The sequence below is a fragment of the Pteropus medius genome, unplaced genomic scaffold, assembly GCF_902729225.1.
Source record: "Pteropus medius unplaced genomic scaffold, Ma_sr-lr_union100, whole genome shotgun sequence".
Lineage (NCBI taxonomy): Eukaryota > Metazoa > Chordata > Mammalia > Chiroptera > Pteropodidae > Pteropus > Pteropus medius.
In genome coordinates, this window is record NW_024353517.1 from 1887073 (window position 1) to 1908994 (window position 21922).

Below are 21922 nucleotides of genomic sequence, written 5' to 3' on the forward strand. Positions count from 1 at the left end.
TTGTCTTATGCCCTATCATCTTCCTCTGATTACGCTCAAAGTGTTTGCAGTGGCCTTGAGACTCCTACCATCACTCTGAATTCACTTCAGCCACCAAAGCCTTTTTACTGTTCCCTTGAATACACTGAGCCACCCACCTCAGGGCCTTTGCCTTAGCTGTTACCTCTCCCAGAAACAGGCTTCCCCCAGGTCTCCAATGGCCTCACAGTTTCCCCTCACTCAAGTTTCTGATTAACTGTCTCTTTATCAGAAAGGGCATCTCTGCTCACCCCATTTAAAGCAACATGGCTTCTACCTTTTACCCCGCTTTACTGCTTTTCTAACATTTAACACTACTCGACATTACATAATGTACATGTTTGTCTGTCACCTGTCTCTCTCTACTGGAATGTTAGTGCATGAGAGCAGGATGTGGATGGGAAGCCCTAGGACCTAGAATCATGCCTGGCACATAGGAGGTGCTCATTAAGTATTTACCGCATTGTTTCACAAAGATCCCATTATTTTCTTCATTAATGTCTGTTACTGACTCAGGCAGAACAAAGTCAAATGTATCTTTTATTTTCCTCAGAGTTTCTACAGTGACCGTTTCTGGGAATGCAACATTCTACCAGGAAGTACTTCGATAATTAAAAACCCAGCATTTCTACCTAGGCTATTTTTGTTCTGTCCCATGTTTCTGGGAAATTACTCAATAGGACCATCTGCTCCTATTACTATATTTTTATTATGAAAGTATAGAATTTCACCCACAAAAATTTAGTTTATCTAAGATTAGACTCACAGGTTTCTTCATGCCATCAGATTCTTCCCTTGGTTTCCGCCATAACTGTTAAACCAGGCATTTGCCGACCTCCTCTTCCCTTGTCCCTGACCAGGTCTGCGCCCTCTTGCCTTGTTCTTCAGATGTGGGTTGTGACTTGTGACACATTGGTGGGTGATAAAATTAATTTAGTGGGTCGTGAACAGCATTTTAAGAAAAAATAAAATAGAATAGAAAATATTAAAAATAGTTCATTTCGAAACTGTAAAACATAGTCCAAAATGTTTGAGAGCATTGCTCTGGCCTCTATAGGTTGGAAGGTTTAGCATTATTTTTCTCTTTAGTCGTCTTTAGAATATTCTAGAAGAAGGAGTGTTGACACTCCTAGTTTCATAGTAGGCTTGTGTTGGGTTGTAGAAAATTGTCATTCTCTTTTAAAATATCTCCAGCAGTAGTACAAGTGGTGAGCACACCTGTTTCTTTAAGAATATCTGTCTCATACCTGGGGCACTGGGAAATGCAGAAATTCTTTGCACAAGCTCCATCCAGATCCCTGCACTAAGAGACTTGACCAGCCCTAGCATGGCTGCTGGTGGCCAGGGGTGGCAGCTCAAGGACGACCCAGCCCCCTTTGTGAGTTCCTATCTGGAAAAGCTCAAGGCCATCAAGAGATTTACCTTTTCTTCTGGCCAAGACATGACAACGGGCCCCTAAATCCCTTCCTTAGAGCATTTACTAAGATGGTCTTAGAACTGTAAATCCCTCCTTGGTCCTTTTGAGATTAGATAGATAGATGATATAGATGGATAGATAGATGATAGATAGATAGATAGATAGATAGATAGATAGATAGATAGATAGATAGATAGATACCCCGTACAGTCTAGGAGAGTCTTTGTCAAAGACATGAAAGCCATTCCTTTGAAATGTAATCATTGGGAAGGACGGGGCCTCCATTTCCCAGTTTCTGTGAAAGGACAGAATTGTAACTTCATGACTGACAGCCAGCAGACCATAGCTGACCTAATCACATTTAGGACCAACTTTTTATAATTTTTCACTTCCTGGACTCTTCTTGACCCCTGCTCATTCCCCTCCCTACTCCCCCATTCTCCCTTTAAAGCACCCAGTTAGCTCTGCACAAATCAGAATGGGGCTTGTCTTTTCCCTACTGTCAGTAGTAACGAAATAAAATATTTTTACCACTTTAATGTCCAGCTTTGTTTATCTTTGACAGCATGTACACATATACACGCACGTGCGTGCGCACACGCACACACATACACATACACACACACACACACACCCTCCTGAGGACAAACACTGCTTCTCAGGGAGAGCAAAATCTTGCCATCCTTGCTATCCAGAACGTCGCGCCTTTCTGTGTCTATTTCTCTACATCATCTCTAAGTCACCAGTAAAGTCTTACTTAACTGTTCTGGCCTGGTCTGTGATGTCCTTTGGGAAATTAAGTGAAAAGTCATGTACAGGACACTTTCCTTAAAGGGACAAAAGTTGGGACTATGAGATCCCCCACTGGGAGTTTCTCCCTCTACTGCTAAAGTTGGAGGAATGGGGTTAATTTTACACAGGGAGTAGGAAAGCTTTCTTACACACAAACCTTCCTAAGAATTTAGAGCCAGAAAGTCCCCGATCCTCTTTTGCTCTTTCTCCAAACCTCAGAAATTAGAGGACTCCAGAGATGCTATGGTGCTGGGGTAGCTAGAGGTCAAGATGAGTAGCATAATAATGAGGTTTCTATGTCTGAGGATCCCCGGGGAAGTAGCAGGTTAAGGACCCAGGCAGAGCATCAGAGATGGGGAATGGGTGTCAAGGTAGTCTAACATGCAGGGATCAATAACAATGGAGACATCTGAGCACTCAAGAAGAAAAGGAAAATTCTTAAGCATTAGAAACAAACATGGAAGTGAAAACCAGAGTGATTCGTAAGCAGGCAGGTTGATGCTGGGCAGCTTGGGGTGGGTGGGACCTGACCCAAATTAGTCTCAGCACCAAGGGTCTTTACTTATGGCAGCATACTCGAACAGAAAATGAGGCATGGGCCCATGGGAGTTGGGGGGAACTGAGATCCGATATAAAGTCTGCATTTCCTACAAACAGGGGGCTGGTCCAGGAGAAGCAGACAGCAAAAAAAAAAAAAAAAAAAACACCAGGAGAAGGGAGAGAAGCCAAAGAAAGCTGGGCAGTTGCCAGGCCCTGGCCAACCTGCCCAGGCATCAGATTATCTTTTACAGCCATGAGGGAAATTGGAGGGCTCAGCAGTGAAGTTAGGTCAAAACCCCGTCTTGATTCACAGCTGGTGCACTGGCTGTCAGATCTGTGGCCCAGGATTAACTCCAGAACACTTCCCAATGGTAAGACCCCAGGGCAGTTCTCCCCAGGGTTTTCCACCTAGAATTCCTAAAGCAGAGAAGCAAAAAATCTCTATTTCTAGAATGTGGTTCCATAGTGTAGTGGTTAGCACATCTGCTTTACAAGCAGAAGGTCCTGGGCTCACTCCCCAGTGGAGCAATGACCCCTGGTCTATGGCCATGCCACCCTGCACAAGCCCGATGTCTGATCTTGGAAGCTAAGCAGGGTCAGGCTTGGTTAGTACTTGGATGGGAGACCACCTAGGAAGACCCGGTGCTGTAGGTGCTGTAGGCATAAATTAAAATTTAAAAACAAAAAAAAAACTCTATTTTTAAGGAGGGCAGGTGGGAATGGCCTAAAGCAATTCATGTGATCCCACATTTCTTTAAGCCTCAGGTTTTCCTTTTGAATTGCATAGGACCTTTGCGTTGTACTCCAAAACAAACTAAATTGATGACAAGTTTTCCAGCGTCTGAGAACCACAGCACTCCGTCTCATATGCCAAGTTCCACAGGCCCTGATGTGAGCAGCACAGGTCAGATAAGACTTCAGAGACAACATGATGACATTGGTGGGTTAATACAGGGCTGAGAGGTCAGATCAGAAATCAGAAACCTAGAAGGGGGCCTCCTGTAATAAGAATAAGAACAGGCAAGATGAGAGTCACACAGTTTGCAAGTGGGTTGGTAAAAGCTTGCTCAGAGAGGAAGTTAGGGAGAGGTATTAGGGAGAGAAAAGCTGTTTACCTTTTGCCATTCTATAAACCAAATATGATTAATCTTATCCTATGAATTTATCTAAACCCTCTTGAACTAACTGAAACGTTTTAAATTTCTACCTCCTAAATCAATTTCTATTCAGATACCTTTACTCACATCAACCAAAACAAACAAACCAACCAAAAAACACCTAGTGATTGTATACAACGTATTCTTATAATTCCACACATATTTTTGAATAAATAAAACTTTATTTGCATAGTTACCAAAAACAGTATCTTTAGTTTGATCACTTAAAAAAATTCAAACTCGTGTTACCAAAATACGTGAAGGATTTGGTTAACTAAGTGTTGACTATTTTTACCTATAAATATGAAAATATAACCTGTCAAAACTGGTTTTATAGTAGCCATATTCAAAATATCTGTGGATTTCCATAAAGGTTGACTCTTCATATTATGAGATCTATTACAACATCCAGATAAGATATTAAAGGAAAAAATGATTTCGCAAACCCAAGTTAGAACTTTACATAAGAAATTCCAATGATGTTTACCCACTTTGAAAATTCTATTGAGTACTTTTTCTTTTTCAAAATCAAGTAGGATAAGCAAATAATAATAGTACCTCAAAGATTTTTATAAATAGCAAAGCTATACTTTTTTACAGCTATAACCAAAAGGTATTTTCATTTCCCTGAAAGCATAGTTTGTTTCTGGGTTCAAGGGCAGTGTGTGTGTGTGTGTGTGATGTAGTCATTGACAGCAGAATGTGATGAGAGCTAAGAAAAGAACATTTATCTGTTGGTGTCTGGGTAAGCTTAGCTCCCTGCCTATTTCAGACCAGCCTTGTCAAGTGAGGTCTTTTAACCTCTCCCACAGTTTCTACTCCATCCAAGCCTCTGGGCCTCATTCTCTCAAGGTCCAGTCAGGTAGGAGACCCAGCCAAGCAGCTCAGAGGCCCCACAGCACTTGAGTCTGACTGTTAGTGCTCTAACTTGTGCCTCACTTCTAAGAAGTAGGTTCCTTATTGGAACCACTTGCCTAGAACCCCTGCTCCTTATTCTCCTCCTACTCTTCTTGAGAATGAAGTCATATTCACAAACTCTAGGGCCCCAGATATAATTTTCTAGCTTTATCATCTTCCTTAAATCTGACCTCCTCCTCCTCCTCCTCCTTCTATGTCATCATCTTCCTCCCAACCAGGGGTGCTCTGTCCACTCACAGGACCTGTGCCAAGATCCAGTCTGCTGTGCCAGGGCATCCCACCCTCCCTGCCTGAGCTTTAGGGCCCTTTGTTTTGGCTCACCTGGCATCTGTCTGCCTCATCCCCCTGCTGGTGGCATGAGTTAAGACAGTTAACTTGCTGCAAATAATTTTTATTTGTTTTTGTTTGTTTCCCCAACATGACTTGAAATTTTTGCTTTCTCTAAAAGCTACAGACTGACAGCTTCGAGTGCAGAACTTTGGATCGTCTTAATAGGTACATGTCTGCTAACCCATACCATTATCGAGGATCCCTGTTTCTTGAGGTTCAGGCCTCTGAGATTTTACCACGAGTCACCTGCACATCTGGTTAATACGAGCATCATATAAAATTACTTCTTTGTCTTTATTCGGGTATTCTTAACTAGTCCTGAAACTTAGGTCCCACATTTAGAACCAAATTTAACACAGAGAACCTAAATCTTCAATTTCCTAGCATAAGGTCAACCCACTGATGGGCTCAGAATTTGCTGACTGGTCTCATCAAAGGACGGCCGTGACAAGGAGTGCTGTCTTTCTGAGGGGAGGTCTTTTGTGTATGCCAGTGATGCTGTCATTGAATATTCTCTTTGGAAGTTCTGCTCCGAAACCATCTTTGGAATATGATTTCTCCTCTAGCTCATAACTAGTTTCTGAAGGCGATCTCAAAGTAAAACAAATATGTAATCAGTGGCTACATCATTGGCCTACACGCACGGCTTCCCAGGAGGATCACGTGGAAGGATCATAGAGAATTGGATGCAGCCTCATTATTTACATACATCTCATTTTTTGCTAACTTGACAAAACAAAAATTATAATATCGACTAGTGGTCTATTTACCTGTTTATCAAGTGTCTCCAGGGTGAGGATTTGTCTTATTTATTGGTGTCCCCAAGGCTTGACGAACATAAAAATTTCTTTGTATGTTTGCTGAATTGAACTACATTAAATTGTTTCCATTGAGAGCATTTTAAGATTATTAGTGCTCATGACTAAGTGATACACATGTTCTAAATTTCCACAAATGTTTGCATTTTTCCATCTTACTTTTCGTAGTAAGGAGCTAAACTGTTATACCTGACCCTAAGAGACAGAGCTTTTCATATACCAAAATGCATTTAATTTATCCTCAATGATCTAAGCATAAACAGAAATCTCACTTGTAATTTTCTAAGTCTATCTTACCTGCTTTGAACATTAGCTTCTGCTAACCATAACTTTTCTATGAAAATGAAATGCACTATCAACTCTACTACCTTTAACGTCCCAAACTGCTGAGAAGTACGACTACAATATGCCACATCTGATGTGGAATAAAATTCCACGTAGAGATTTGAAATCAGATGGTGAAAATAAGCGCATTGGGTAATGCAGTTACTATGTTGTCACCATTGTTGTTGCTTTTAAATACGGCACATGAAACAGGATCCCTTCATCTGTTTCCCCAACTTGGGGATTAGAATGAATTTCCAGTGAGCTCATTTGAAAGCTCTAGCTCTTAGAGTGAAGGACAGACTCTGTTCTTTGAGTCAAAATTGTGCCAAGCTGATCCAAAAACCAAACAGCAGGGCTTACAAGGAACTAGAATCTAAGGCTCCAGGAGGGTGGTGTCTCAGGGACATGGACCCAAATCATTGTCTGAAGAGCAATGTTAGGATGTTCACGTCTTTTTAAAACAGTTCTCTGGGTCTCTGGGAACCTCTTTTCTCCATGGCAGTGCAACGGCTAGACATTAAGAGGACAGGACACTGGACTGTGCTGAAGGTACAATTCTGTCTAGTAATGACAGTTCTATTCCAAAACAGGCCTCCTGTGATCATAAAAAACAGGGGCTTTTGATGTGGAAGAATAGAACACAAGTCTTTTATCTCTTTCAAAGCAAACAGGCCTTCTCAGATCCATCTCCCCAGATCTTTCAGATGAAACAACCTGAGACACTCTTGACAAGGAGCCCAAGGCTCTAAGACCAAGGGTTCCGTATGGTTTAAATATAAGGGGGAAAAAAACGACAAAAGAAACCCCTTTACTTCCCTACCTAGCTGAGTGAATCCTTTAGCAAACTTTTCAGAACAACAACAACAACAACAACAACAAAGTTTTTTGGGTTGTCTTTGTTTTTGTCTCCTGCTCTGAGATAGACAGTATGGCAGAAAGGGCACAGCCTTTGAAATTAAAAGACCTGGGTTTAGACTCCTGGCTTTGCTAGTTGCAATCTGAGTGACCTGGGGCAAATCATTTACCCTCTCTGAAACTCACCTGTAAAACATGAAGTGATTATATCCAGTCACCAGGTCATTATGCTTAAATGTCTTGAGTATACAAAAGTGCCTGGCATAGAACCTGGCGTGGGGTAAGTGTGTCCTGAATGTTTCATATTACTCTTCTCTCCTGAGGTAGGTCATGCAAACATGCCTGGCTGCTCTCAAGTGTCCTAAAGCTCTGACTTCCAAGGGATTCCCTGATGTATGGCCTAAAACCCAAGCCCAGCCTGCTGTCTGAAGTGGGAAGGACAGGATTGGTGAGGACGGTCTCCCAGCTGCCCGCGTGGCTCCGCCTTTCCGCAGTCAGACTGACACTGCTCCAGGCACGATCCTCCGGATGTGGGTGTACGACTTCCTGATGGTGACACTGCCGTGGTGCGACACCCCCCGGGGCAGGACGCACTCCTCCGTCAATTTCTGGGCCTCAGGGTCCCAGCACAGCACGGTGGCGATGACCTCGTTCTTCTCATCCCGCCCCCCAGTGATGTAGAGCCGGTTGTTGCAGGGCGCAATGCCGCAGCTGGCCCTCTCGTGGCTGAGCTGAGTCACCAGGCACCAGCTGTCCTCCAGAGGGCTGTAGGCGTACAGGGCTCTCATGGCCCCGCCTGAAGGGGAAGAAAAACAGGGTGGGCGTCTCACTATTTTTCTTGTTTTCTTCCCCTTTAACCACTAAAACCCTTCTTCTGGTTAGGTCAAGTTTACCATCTTGCCAAGAGAAAGTAGATTTATGGTTCTCCAGAAAGCCAGGGTGTCTCAGAGGAACAGGAAGTGCTGGAGACACTTCACAAGGCCCTTTAAATTCCACAGCCAGATGTTAATCAGGTTCCAAAGGACATCTGGCTGCGTCTGGCTGCTAAAATGCACCCTAAGGCTGCTCTCTGGGAAAAAATACCTGGTGCAGTCAGGTAGACTCAGCTCACAATCCCAGCTCTGCCACCTTTTGCTCTCTAATCACCAGCACATAGACCATGGGGTTATAAGACGTCAAAAGGACCAGGTGCATGAAGCAACTGGCAGAAGGCCTGGTACATAGAAGCCATCCAGTAACTAGGAGTGGTAGCCTCTCTGTAGACTGACTAGGACCTGGGACACCAGCCCAAGTCACTCATCTCAAGATTAGACCTTTAAGCAGAGTCATGAGCCTGACCATAAACACAAATGAAACCTGAAGCAAGAGAGAGAAGGGCTTTTAAAAAAAAAAAACCCGTTCTCATGTTTTGCTTCTCTGATTAGCCTTTATTTGCTGAAGTTATTTATATTTGGAATCTCCTTAATCAGTAGTTCTCAGTCCTGGCTGCACAATAAAATCACCTGCACATTAAAAACATTTGCACTGTTGGTCAGCATCTTCTTTCTCATTCTGATTTCATTGGTCCGAAGCAAGGCCCAGCTACCCATATTTTTGTAAAAAGCTCCCAATGATTCTAATGAGTAGTCAGAATTGAGATCCATCAACCTTAACAATTACATGCTAACTGTGGTCTGGCTGGCCAGGCTTTCCTTCTGGCGAACTGCAAATTTTCAGAGCACCCCAAGCAATTAGGAAAAATAAAATTCCCATGAACACAAAATAAGAAATAATGATAACTACCATATGTTGAGCACTTATTGTACTGTGCAATTCCAATGTCTGTATTTTTCCTGCAGCGACTTCTAGCTCCTCCCCTTTGTATGTCTCCTAAATGTCGACTGTTTCTGCCTCCAGGACTGCAAGAGAAATCCTACCAAGGCCTGGACCAATCCCACCTTCTCTTTCAGGAAGTTGTGAGTTCCCAGGAAGGCCCTGTCTGATCTACCTGCATGGCTGTGTGAGTGAAGAACCTCCGATAAATAAGAAGCCATTTGCTCACTTACCGACGACATAGATGCGGTCCCGGAAACTCACTGCATTGATGCATTTAGCCTCCACTGGCATGGATGACTTTAAATTCCACTTATTGGTTGAAGGGTCATAACATTGAGTCTTGTCCGTGGCCAGTTTCCCATTGGGCCCTCCCCCAATCACAAAGAGCTTCTTCTTATGGCTGGTGGCTGCGAAGGAACTGACATGGACAAGGAGGGGTGCAGCCTGCAGAGGCACAGGGCCCCCAAGAGAAGCCGTTAGTCATGCTGCCCAGATTGCCACAGTGGATCACAGGACGCAGGCCAGGAGCCAGGGGACACAAGCCTGGGCATCCTTTGCCTAAAGTCACAAGACCTGTAGCCTTGACCTCCCCTTGAGACACAAGAGAAGATCAAGGCACACATCTCTCACCCTCCTTCCGGGCTCTGAGCAGGCTAGAGCAGGCCGAGTGTTGGAGGTTTCCAGCCCGTTTCTCTCAAAATTCAGCTCTTGGATGAGGAGGGGTGTTGACGGGAATAAGTGTTTATACAGATGAAACCAGCCAGTGCTGGAGAAAAAGGCTTTCTCCAATGTGCATATTTATATCGTTCACTCAAATAGTATTTACTTAGTGCCTGTTATGTGCCAGGCATTGTCCTTGGTGCTTACACAGGGAAGAAAAGCTTGTATAAGGGTTTTGGATAGCCACAGGTAAGCAGACTCTCCCACTCTAGGGCTACATGCAGATATTGGGATTAAGCCAGACTTGTGCTTCCACCCTGTGAACCCCAGGGCTCTAAAGAAGAGCCTCTTGCCCATCGACATGATCCTCTTGGGTCACAGAGCAACTCTGTGATGGGATTTGTTGAATTGAGAAACACTTAGGCACACAGCCCATAAATAGTAAGGGCTCCCTATATGGCAGTTTTAGGGTTGACAGGTCTTGGCTGGATGCCATGATGACCTGGCTACCTTTGCTTGTGCCTACATTGACTATGTTTTATACTCTCCAAAGCTAGAACATGCTCTGACACATGATCTGATAAGGAGAAAGAAAATTTAAAATTGGGAATAACCTGGAAATATAGAAAGTGAGATCACTTTACCTTTTTAAAAAATTATTGTGACAAGAACACTTAACATGAGGTCTGCCCTCTTAATAAAATTTTAAGTGTAAAATATAGTATTTTTGTCTATAGGTACAGTGTAGTACAGATCTCCAGAGCTTATTCATCTTCCATAACTTTTGCCCATTAATTAGCAGTGCTTTACCTTTGCCTGAGTATGATATATACCTGAATTTGCATTGCGAAAGTCTCGCATGCATGCATGTAAATGGTTCATTAATAGGCAAATAAACAGGGGCTGACTGCTAAACACTACCAAATGACTCTGCATTCAATAAACAGTGTATTCAAGAAATCTCTGTGCATCCCTTGTGGAGAAGACAAGGGCAGATGGCGTCTGAGAAGCATAGACTCTGGGCCAAGACATGCACCAAAGTTAGGACCAAGCCTCCCCTCCGCAATTGGGGTTCTGGCCAGGAAAGGATGGATGTCCATGGAGCTTCCCCACCTGGAAAGAATTTGTTTCTGTGACCTGATCAGCAATGGCTTCTATGAGGATGGAAGCTCAGAGCCCCCGACTACGTTCTCAGGGGGAGCAGAGCGATCAGAAAGCCATATACCTATATTGGCATATACCTCTTTTTAAAGCTTTGAAGTAATAATACGAACAGAGCTACTTGTAGAAATAATCTATACCTCTGACCAGCAGTTGTGGAAGGGGTCGTAGGTCTCCACGTTGTTGATCCTCTGCAAGCCATCGAAACCTCCGATCACATAGACCTTGCCACCTAACACCACCATCTTATGCCTCCAGCGGCCTATGTTCAAATACTCAATTTGAATCCACTTGTTGATTGAAGAATTATATTTCCAAACATCGTGCTGTGTTTCTTTGCCACCTATAAGAGATACACAGCATTTAAAAAACCTTGTGATATGACAGAAATACAGCTTCTCCCATAATTTCCCACAGGTTCAAAAGTGCTAAATCCCCATGCCAGCCCCTCTCTTAAGAGGAAAGAAATCCTGAAGATGTGTGCACTCTAGATGGAGAGACAGAGCCAACACAGGGCAACATTAGAGACAGTGTAAGGCTAGGGTGAATCATGTTCTCGGCCATGTCATGTGCCACCTCTGTGCGTCAGAGTTCAGGGAACTCTGGGTGGGTGGGAACCAGCAGGAGTCTGGTCTCAGTGTTTATGCAGCTGAGAGGCAGGAAGTAAGGCAGGACAGGTAAGGTTAGACTGTTGCAGGAGGGAATTGTAGGGTCTTGACCATTAGGCAAATTAGAAAACAGCTTAAGTTCTATGTTTGCTTATTTATTTTTTTAAAAACTGCAAAGCCAGCAAATCTTACAAAATTCCTTTAGTTAATATCTCTGATCTATATAAAACTGTAAATGAGGTCTGTCCTAGTTTTAAACAATTTTTATTATAAAAGAATGAGATGCTCACAACAGATAATATGAGAGTGAGCTGGTAAATTTATTTTTTCAAGACAACTGTTTTAATAAACAAAATACATAATCAGGAAGGGAGACCAAAACAAAAGAGAATTGATTTTTTTGGTGGCTGTAATCAAATATTTTAATGGTTTTGTGTTTCTATTTTTCCATCAGCACAGTGAACCACCAGCTACTCAAAGAAGAAGATGTACTTTTCAGGCTTATATCAATGGGCCCTAGTGCGGTAATGAACATCACTGACAATGTTCCATACATAGGTAAAGTGATTCTCTAGGATGGAGCCCAAAAGTGGGACTTCCAGTTAAAGGGTGTACATACCTTGAATTTTTATAGGTCCTGCCAAAAAGCCCTCTAAAGCTGTCCTGGTTGACCTTTCCCCTCCCCGCAGTGAATATGAGGAGGGTTTTGGGATTGTTTTGTTCTGTTTCATGTTATAGTCTGATGAAGAAAAATGATGTCACAGTTTGGTTTTCTCTGGCTGTTAGGGAGACTGAGCTTCCTCCTTTTCTATGAATTTTTTGTTCATATAGTTTAACCATTTGGGGGGTGTGTATCCTATAGAGGTCTCTCTCTTTATTTAAAACACTGTGATATTCGTCTCATTTAGGTAGTGTCAAAAATTATTAAATAAGCGTAAACTTTGAATAAATGTATACAAATTTTATCTTGTTAGAAAATAAAAACTCTATGAAGTTTTCTTCAGGACATAAAAGACCTGATTGACTAGGCAGGCATTTTGTGTGCATAGATGAGAAGACAAGTTATTGCAAAGATATCAAACTTCCCCAGATAAATCTATATATTCAGTGCCTTCAGGACTTTTCAGGGAACTTGAAAAGATCATTCTAAATTTCATTTTGAAGAGTAAATTTGGAAAAACTTGTAAGACATTTAGAAAAGAAGAAGGAATATGGGGGTTTTCCTAGCAAATATCAAAATATATTGCAAATCTATAATAAAAACAATGGGGCACTATCATCAGACTAGACAAACTGAGGAATAAAAATTAAGAGTATAGAAACAGATTAAAAGATATAGAAATCATTAAATGGTATTAGAACAATTGGCTAGTTATTTAGAGAAAAATTAAGATAGATCCCTATTTCACATTGCCCTTAAAATGAAATTCAAATTGTAAATGCTATAAAAGCTACCAAGAAAATGTTGATGATCTTGGGATGGGGAGGGACTTTCTAAGCAAGACTCGAAACCCAGAATCATATAGGAAAGTTACTATATAAAATAAAAATCAAAGTTAAAAGACAACCACAGTCTGAGAGAAAGTATTTGCAATACAAATAGCAAAGGATATATAATAAGAGCTCCAAAAACTTAATAAGGAAAAGACAAGCAGCCAATAGAAAAGCAAAGGATGTGGACAGATAATTTTTTAAAAAATAAATACATTAAACTATTAAATATATGAAAATATGCTCAATATTGATTCAAGAGTATAAATGTAAACATTCTAGACTATTAAAAATGTAATTGAACTGTGTCGTACACCTGAAATTAATATAATATTGTATGTCAAGTATAAATAAAAAATAAAAATATAAAAATTTAAGAAAATGTAATTGATAGCAAGGATGTAGGAAATGGCCACTGTTTTTCATCATTGGTTGAATTGTAAATTGATACAATCTTTCTGGAGGACAATTTAGCAATATCTACAAGAATTCTAAATTTACACGTCTTTTGATCACTTCCAGGAATCTCTCCAAATAGCAGCACAAGTTCATCAACATATGTGCATAAGAATGCCTATTGCAGTATTTTTTTTTTTCAGTAGGAAAATAAACGCTGAAAAATGTCATGGTTCATCCATTCGGTACACTGCCCTGCAGCTGATAAAAAGAATAAGAATAATGACAATGACCCTAATGATGGCTAACACTGTTGAATTCTCACCACGTGCTTGGGATTGTGCTGTGCTTTACATGTATTATATCACTTAATACATACAATAGATCCATCATATCAACATGTAATGATGTCTAAAATATATTGTGAATGAAAGCACAAGTTCTTGTTCATTTAATTGTGTATAACATGTATTGTTTATATCATCTTTAAAAAGGAAACAACAAATTTAAGAGAGGGGTAGGGTAACTTGTAGAATAACATGTGTAGTGGATGTGGCAAAGACTGACTATGGTTACCAACCCTGTCTTTTCCTCCTGAACTCACAGCTAAACTACATTTCCCAGCCCACCTGCATGGGGTGAGATGCACAGGGAGGGCATGTGGCTAGTTCTCGCAAATAGAATGTCAGTAGAACTGATGCCTCGTGTCCAGGCTGAGGCTGTTGTGAGCAGGTGTGTCTTTTGAACTCATACAATTTCCCTCTCTTCTCAAAATGCATTGACCTTGAAGCCACGTGTGGTAAACAGAGAAGATGGAAGGAGCCTAGGCCACTGAATGACTGAATGGAGTAGATTCACTTCCCCTATTCCCAGTACTATTGTGGTAATTCACCAAGATCCGGAGTTTGTTACAGCAGATGCCATTACTTACTCTAAGACAATATAAAACTATTTTGTAAAAATATCTAAACATATAGGATTGTAATGGCACAGATGAACTGCCATATTTTACTTTGTACTCTCTGTATTGTTTGCATGTTCTATGCCAATTAAAAATATTTCTACAAGATAAAAGAATGCTATAATCTAATCTATGGCATTAATATATTAATAAAAATGAACTGATTTGCCCTTGATTTTTGAGGAAGCCAGCTCTGGGAAGCAGCTTTTTGTCAAACAAGTGAAAATTAAAGGAAGCCTCCAAGAGAGGGTAAAGGAGATTCATCTTCTCCCTTGGGGCCGCCCCAAGAAGAGCGGGGTGGCTTTTGATGTGATGGAGAGAGCATGGGGCTCAAAGAGCCTGGGATGAAATTCTGCTTGACATTTACCAGTATGTGACCTTAGCTACATTCTATAACCTTTCTGAGTCTGCTTTCATGATTCATAGTCTAGAGATTAAAATCATTTACCTTATAGAGTTGGTGTGAGGAGCAAATGATTAAATGCTACCAAAGTGTAAATTCATTGACTATGCTGTCAAGATGGTAGAGAATGTGTCATTTAATAAATATTTATTGAACATTTACTATGTGGCTAGGCACACATAATAAATGAAATGCTGGGAATATAGTGTTGAGTCTCACAGAATTTAAGGACTAATGGGAGACAGGCATAAAGAAACTATAAAAAAGACAACTACTTAGAAGCAAGACAGGAAAAAGTACTGGGTGTTGTTGGAGTGTCTAAAAGTTTGACCTAATAAATCTGAAGGGAGGAGTCAGGTTTGGGAGACGTTTTTATTCATTGCTGTATTCCTAGTTAGTGTGCTGTGCCCATAACAGACACCAAATAAACTCTAGTATCACTTTTCTTCTTCTTTTTCCATGAAGGACTGAACCTGTCTGCCTGCTCCCTCTGATTCTAGTACAATGCCGCTCACAGGTTAGTGTTCATTAAGTAATAATGTGCTCTCCAAGACCGCCTGATCTTGTTTCTATATTCAGACCCAGTCAGAGCTAGATCACTGCCACTCACAGTAGTTCTAGGATGGCTGCCTAGAACTCACCCAGGAAAATACAAAGTGCCACCGGAGGCTTGCTTTGGCATCACGTGGCTCCTGCTTACCTGAGATGTAGACCTCATTTTTTAATGTCACGCATGCAAATTCCACCCACTTCTTATTCTCACTCTCCAGCTCATGCTCTGTCATTGGAAGCTTGGCCACCTCCAGGCGGCTGCGCCTCAGGGGGTCCAGGCAGGTTACCTCCGCCACAAACCGTTCATCCTTCGTGCAGCCACCAATGATCATGAACACCTCAGACTGGAACTCATGCATCCTGGGTTTGGTACGCTCTGAAATGATCTGGAAAATCAATGGGAGTACAGGAAGGCAGGATGACATAGCAGTTCAGACCGCAGGCTATAGAGCCAGCAAAACAGGGCCCAATTCCCAACTCTGCCACTTTATGTCAGGGTGACTTCACCTCCTTGAGCCTCAGTTTCATCACCTGTATAACGGATATTTTAGTGGTAACTACTCCACAGGTTTGCTGTGAAGATTCAATGAGATTGTATGCATAGTGTGCCTGGCCCAGGGCCTGGTATATTGAGGTTATTGTAACCCCAACAAAGGTTACCTGTTGTTGCTTTTGCTGCCATTTTAACAAGTCCAGGTCTGTTTACCATCATTTCTCCCTTCCCACCTGATCTAAAGCCTTGAATCCTGGAATTTCATTCCTGGCCACCTTCCACTCCCTGCTTATTTTAATTTCTTGATGGTATCCCAGACTGCTCACTATCAGACTTCTGAAAGAGAGGTCCTGACAGTTGGCACAATAGAGTATCCAGAGACTTAGGGGGAAAAAAATAAAAAGGAGCAGGGTGTGGCCAGGGAGATCGGGGGACTGGATCCTAACATCAAGCATACGACCCTTCAGAGCCTCAAACAAGCAAAGAAAGCCACAGCTGAAAGAGCAGAGTTTTGGAGTCAAATACATCAGAGTTTGGTCCTAGTTCCACCACCTGTAGTCATGTGACCTTGGAGAAGTGACATAATCTCTGTAAATGCCTGTAATCACTTCTATGCCATCAGGTCTTTGGTATAGAACAAGGTGGTCGCTGGAAATTTCGGAGGCAATGAAATGAAGGGGCAACTTTCTCTGTCTCAAAAACCTCTCCCAATGAAAATACTAGCTTCCATTCCTAAATCAAATGTAGATTGACATTTGCTTTTAGGGTTCTAAAATGCCCCACTGTCGCCACTTTCATGAGCTTAGAGGAAAGACAAGGTTAAGAAGAAGTGGTAATGATAGGATAAAAAGGATTAAAGTTTGAGAAAGGAAGGTTAAGGGGAGAAGTGTGTTCAAAGAGTAGCCTCTAGGCGTACACTGCTGTCATTAGGAATAAATCCAAGATCATTCAAGAAACGAGCAAACAGAGAGTTTCAAGGAATCAACTGGCAGTGAGACCTCAATTCAGAGATCACAGGGGTTGGTTGGTTCAGTACCCAGACTGTGAAATAGGAATAAGTAAGTGCCTTGAACAGGATTTGGGGCAACAGGGCAGCGGAATCCTAGGACATGGTGAAAAGAGAGATTTTAGCCTCCATGAAAGAGAATGCTTGATTTTGGGAGACATAACACCATAAAGGGCCTGAGCGAGAATAAGAACAGAGTTCATTTATGGAGCACTTACCATGTGCCAGGCACTGTGCTGAGAATATGTCATTCATTATCTTATTTAATTCTCAAAACAATTCCAGTAGTTGGTAGGTATTATTATCCCCATGTTACAGATCAAGACTGAACTTTAAAGTAGCTAAGTAGCTTGGCCAAGGTCACCCTGGAGGTCAATTGTGCAGTCAAGATTAAAGCCCAGATCTGCCTGATTGTAAGCCCAAATTCCTGCCACACATCAGAATTCTCTCTCCTCCCAAATCCAGAGGATATCATTCTACTCCCTACCCCAACCCATTGCAAATACAAAAAACAGAGCAGATATTTTATAGCAGCAATTTTGCAGAAGACTTAGTAGAGACATTTGATATCAGAATGCCTTTATCATCTGCATTTCAGGGACTTAGGAAATGAGAAGCTGAAACAAAAATAGCCAGAATATTGAAAGTATAGTTGATTAAGACCCTGTATTTCAAACGCTGAACTGAGAGCAGGGACTGACACTCATCTTCAAGTGTGTGAGGGCTTTGATTCCCACTGCTGAGCCACCTGTCAGTAACTCAAATACCAGCATGGGATAGGACCCAGGAAGCTGCCTGGACTCTCCCCATCAGTCCACTCATAATCGTTCATTTGCTTAATGTCTTGTCTTCTCTGATGGACCATATGTTTAGTAAGGCAGAGAATGTTTTAAAGTGCCTGGTACCAAATCTGGCATATAGTTTGTGTTCAGGATTTATTTGAAAAAAAAAAAAAGATGAAAGCATAGCATATTAAAACATATGGGATGCGATTAAAGTAGTATTTAGAGGGAACTTTAAAACACTAATGACAGTATCAGGAGGAAAAATGGTTTCACATCAATTACCTTCTCTTCCACCTTAAGAAATCAGAAACAAGAAGAGAAAATTGAACCTAAAGTAAGCAAAAGAAAGGAAATAATCAAGATCAGAGTAGAAATAAAATAGAAATAAAATAGAATAGAAATAGAATAAAAATAAAATAGAAAACATAAAAACAACAGGGAAAATCAAATGAAACCAGAAACTGGTTCTTTGAGAAAATCAATAAAATTGATAAACCTCTAACCAGATCAATTAGGAAAGAAAAAGAGGAGACACAATAACCAATATCTGGAATGAGAGATTTGACATCGCTACAGATTCTGTGGATATTAAAAGAATAAAGGAATACTGTGAGCAACTATATACCAATAAATTTAATAACGTCTATGAAACAGAAAAATTCTTTGAAAGATACAAACTACCAAAGCTCAAACTAGAAGAACTGGATAACCTGAACAGCTCTTTATTTATTAAAAAAATGCAATTTGTAGTTGAAAACCTTCTCACAAAGAAAACTCCTGGTTCTGATAACATCGCCAGTAACTTCTACCAAACATTTACGGATGCGTTTGCACTGTGAATGAGTGACAACAGATCTGAGGACGACGCATAACTAGAAAGGACACATAGAAAAAGGAGGAGGCTCCCAAGGGGCCTCAGACAATTCCTAAGCCACTTTTGGCTAAGATTTCTACCAATGGCCTAATAAAGGAGGCTTCTTGCCAATCTCAGAGCTACTGTATACCAGTATATATATGTGAGTGTTCATATATACAAACTTAATAAACTGCCCGTATATCATTACTACTTAATTGTTTTATTCCTCCCCACTAAGCTTATCCTTATCTTTATATAGTTCTGAATAAAACATTTCTTCAGGAATTGTTAAGGAGAACCAGGTAGATCCAAATCATATGTGTATTCACCATCTTGGTCCTCCTTTATTCATTCAACAAACATTTGCCTATCACTGACTATGTGCCAGGGACTCTCCTAAGGTCTGGAGACGAATAGTTCAATAAGATGTATTTCCAACCATAACAACAAGCTCCCAGTCTAGAGATATTTTCAAATGAGGAATTTAGTGGTTAACATGCAGCAGTTGGTGCTATGATAGAGCAATGCACCCGATTCTATGGGAATAAGAGAGGCCTCTGGAGAAGGTGATGCTTGACCTGATTTTTGAAGCAGGATCAAGAAGTTAACTAGATGAAGAAGTAGAAAAAGGCATCTGAACAATCCCTGTATTAGCCTGGAGGCTGAAAAAGCAAGTCCACTTTAGGAAATTACAAGCAGTGCATTAGGACTGTAGCAGAAGAGAGGCACTGGAGATGGTGCTAGATAAGCAGGCAGGATGTGAAGTACGTGAGGCCAGGCTCTGGAGCTCAGGTAGGAAGTGTGCGCTTTATCCTGAAGGTGGTGGGGAGCCCATGAAGAGGGTAGTCTCAAGAGAGAAATAATTAGGCTTAGGTTTTAGATCATTCATCTGGTGAATGAATTAGAAGGAGGCCACACTGGGAGCAGGAAGGTGAGTTTTGAGGAGTTTTCAGGGATAATGAGTCTGAACTAAAGTAGGGAACCCAAGAGACTCAGAGTTCCCCAGAATGGGCAGACTAGGAAAGCAGCCCCCCGTGGGATAGTGACTAGACAGGGTACATTTTGTCCATGTGTTCATCACCCCCACCAACATCCCACCCTTACACAACTGGGAAGAGGAAGGCTGTGCCAGGCACGGTGCTGGGTGATTTCTCCATCTTACCTACTCCTCTCAGTAGCTGTCTATGATGCAGTATCATCCCCATTTTACAGATAAGAAACCCAAGGCTTCTGGGACTGCCTGACTCAAACTGTAAACAGTGTAGCATCTTCTTCTTGATATACTCTGAGGATTTTAGGCAGGCCTCCCTATCTCTAGGGGTCACTAACCAGCAGCACCACTGCAGTTTTCATTTCTCATTTTGTGTAACTCACCTGTTGCAGAAAAGGTGACGTGTCCTGGCTTCCTGCTGAGAGCAGCGGGGGAGAGGGCCTCTGGGCAGGAGGCACTGCCTGATGGAGGGGATCAGCCACTGTCTCCACAAAGTACCATGGGTCCAGAAGGGGCAAGCGCACATTCTCCAGAACATAGGGGAGCAGGCAGAGTCGTTCCGACTGTTTGTGCCGGACCCAGCTCATCACAGTCTCAAACACTTGAGCCTCCTCAGTCACATAAAGGTCATCACTCTTCAAGATGTGATACAGAGTGTCCACAGGAAGTTCAAGGAACTCCTCAGCATTTAGAATCTGCACAAAGTTTTGGATGATGTAACTCTGAACCTGCTTCTTTAGACTGTCCAAGGAGTGCGTGTCTGCCAGCCTCAGTATTCCAACACAGTTTTCTGGGTTCAAGGCTTCTGTGAGGAAGCTGGCGCAGGCGTCCACCATCCGCAGGAACTAAGAGAACAGAAGAGCAGCAAATTAGGCCAGAAAATGACTAGTCCAGAGAGAGTTTTATCAGTGAGTTGTATGTAGTAGAAAAAATTAGAAACAACCTAACTGACTGACAATAAGGGACTAGTTAAATAAATAAAAATACATTTGTATTTTCGACAGTTCTTTAGTCATTAAGAAAACATGTTGTAGAAGAATATTAAATGACATGTAAATTGTAATAATGCATCAAGTTTAAAAATCTGTTCATGAAATCTGATCAAGCTTCTAGCTTTAATCAGCAACTTACAGGAAATACAATTGATCCTTGAACAACACGGTGGTTGGGTGCTGACCTCCCATGCAGACAAAAATCCACATATAACTACATATAGTGGAAAAGAGGAACATGTCAAATGACACCATGGGAATATGATCAGCAAAATCCAGACTGTGGGAAACTCTACAGAACAACCAGTTCGGTTTCTCCATCAAATACATCACAAGGGGAGAGAGAAAGCGAGGGAGGGAGGGAGAGCCTAAGGATGAAAAGAGATTTAAGAGATACATCAGCCTTTTGCAAAGTTAGGGACCTTACTGGAATCCCTGATTTCAACAAAATAACATTAAAATTGTACAATTTAACATTGTACAATGACTAATATTTGGTGATACGAAACTTTAAGTGCAATGAAGTTATGGTTATGTTTAAGGAAGAATCTTATCTTTTAGAGACAGATAGGGAAATATTTGCAGATGACATGACAAAGTACTTCACAAAATCATGTGTACATTACAATCCAATTTTTATAAGGAAAAGATATATAGAAGATAGGCATAGATAAAAGGCTGAAGGATATACACTAAAATATTAACGGTTGTCATCTCTCTGCATATTAGCTATCTTAGAACTAATTATTCTGCAGTAATAACCCCCAAATGTCAGGTGCTTACAACAATAAATGTTATTTCTCACTCACATTCCATGTCCTTCACAGGGCTCTTCATTCCCTCACCCAGGATGATAGAAAAGCCCTTAACTTAGATACGCCAGTCTTGTGACAAATGGAGAAAAAGATGTCAGAACCACACAAAGGCTCTTAAAACTTTCGCTCAGCGGTGGCACATGCCATTCCCACCAATACTTAACTGACCAGAGTAAATCTTGCAGCAAAACTTGTTGTTAAGGGAACAGCAATCTTCCCACAGAAACAGGCCCCAGCAATGGACAGGGAATATACTGTATAAATAATACCAGGGACCACACTCTCTAATAAGACTGTGAGAATTTTTTCTTATTCTATTTATATATTTTTTAAATCTTCTAACATAAGTAATACTTGGGTAAACAAAAAATTAATTTTTAAATTTGATTGGCTTTCATGTCTTATTTTTAAATTATCATCATCCTCATAATCATATGAGCCCCTTAGGTATATACAGCACTTTACAGTTTACAAAACACTGTCATGTCCATTACATTATTTAATACTCATTTTACAGGTGAAGTGTCTCAAATATATCAGTTCATTTCTTATTCGTTGTTCTCTGAAGCTTAGCTTTAAATGAATCCAACTTCCTGTCTCCCCTCCTGGCCCTCCTGTCTCCCCCTTAATAGGGTCAAGTTCTCGATGTTCTTGGGTTGATCAGTTAGTAGAAGAATGGGGGGGAAAAAAAGCTGAGTAGGCAGGGCCTGGCAGAGAGGACCGGTTTGAGGACAGGGCCTGGTGAGAGTGTAGATAGGTGGGCCT

General features: G+C 41.4%; 1 protein-coding gene and 1 pseudogene across 1 annotated transcript in view; one reads left to right on the forward strand and one right to left on the reverse strand.

Moving 5' to 3' along the window:
* Nucleotides 1-3305: 3305 nt before the first annotated feature.
* On the forward strand, nucleotides 3306-3421 carry LOC120593107 (uncharacterized; annotated as a pseudogene).
* Nucleotides 3422-5018: 1597 nt separating this feature from the next.
* KLHL6 (kelch like family member 6) overlaps nucleotides 5019-21922 on the reverse strand; it is a 47451-nt gene continuing 30547 nt past the window's right edge. Inside the window, exons 3-7 of the mRNA XM_039850562.1 lie at nucleotides 19734-20195; nucleotides 15368-15617; nucleotides 10949-11151; nucleotides 9218-9431; nucleotides 5019-7968 (exon numbers count right to left, since the gene is read on the reverse strand). Coding sequence (XP_039706496.1) covers nucleotides 7667-7968; nucleotides 9218-9431; nucleotides 10949-11151; nucleotides 15368-15617; nucleotides 19734-20195 — 1431 coding nt within the window. The 3' untranslated portion in view covers nucleotides 5019-7666. The remainder of the gene's footprint in view (nucleotides 7969-9217; nucleotides 9432-10948; nucleotides 11152-15367; nucleotides 15618-19733; nucleotides 20196-21922) is intronic.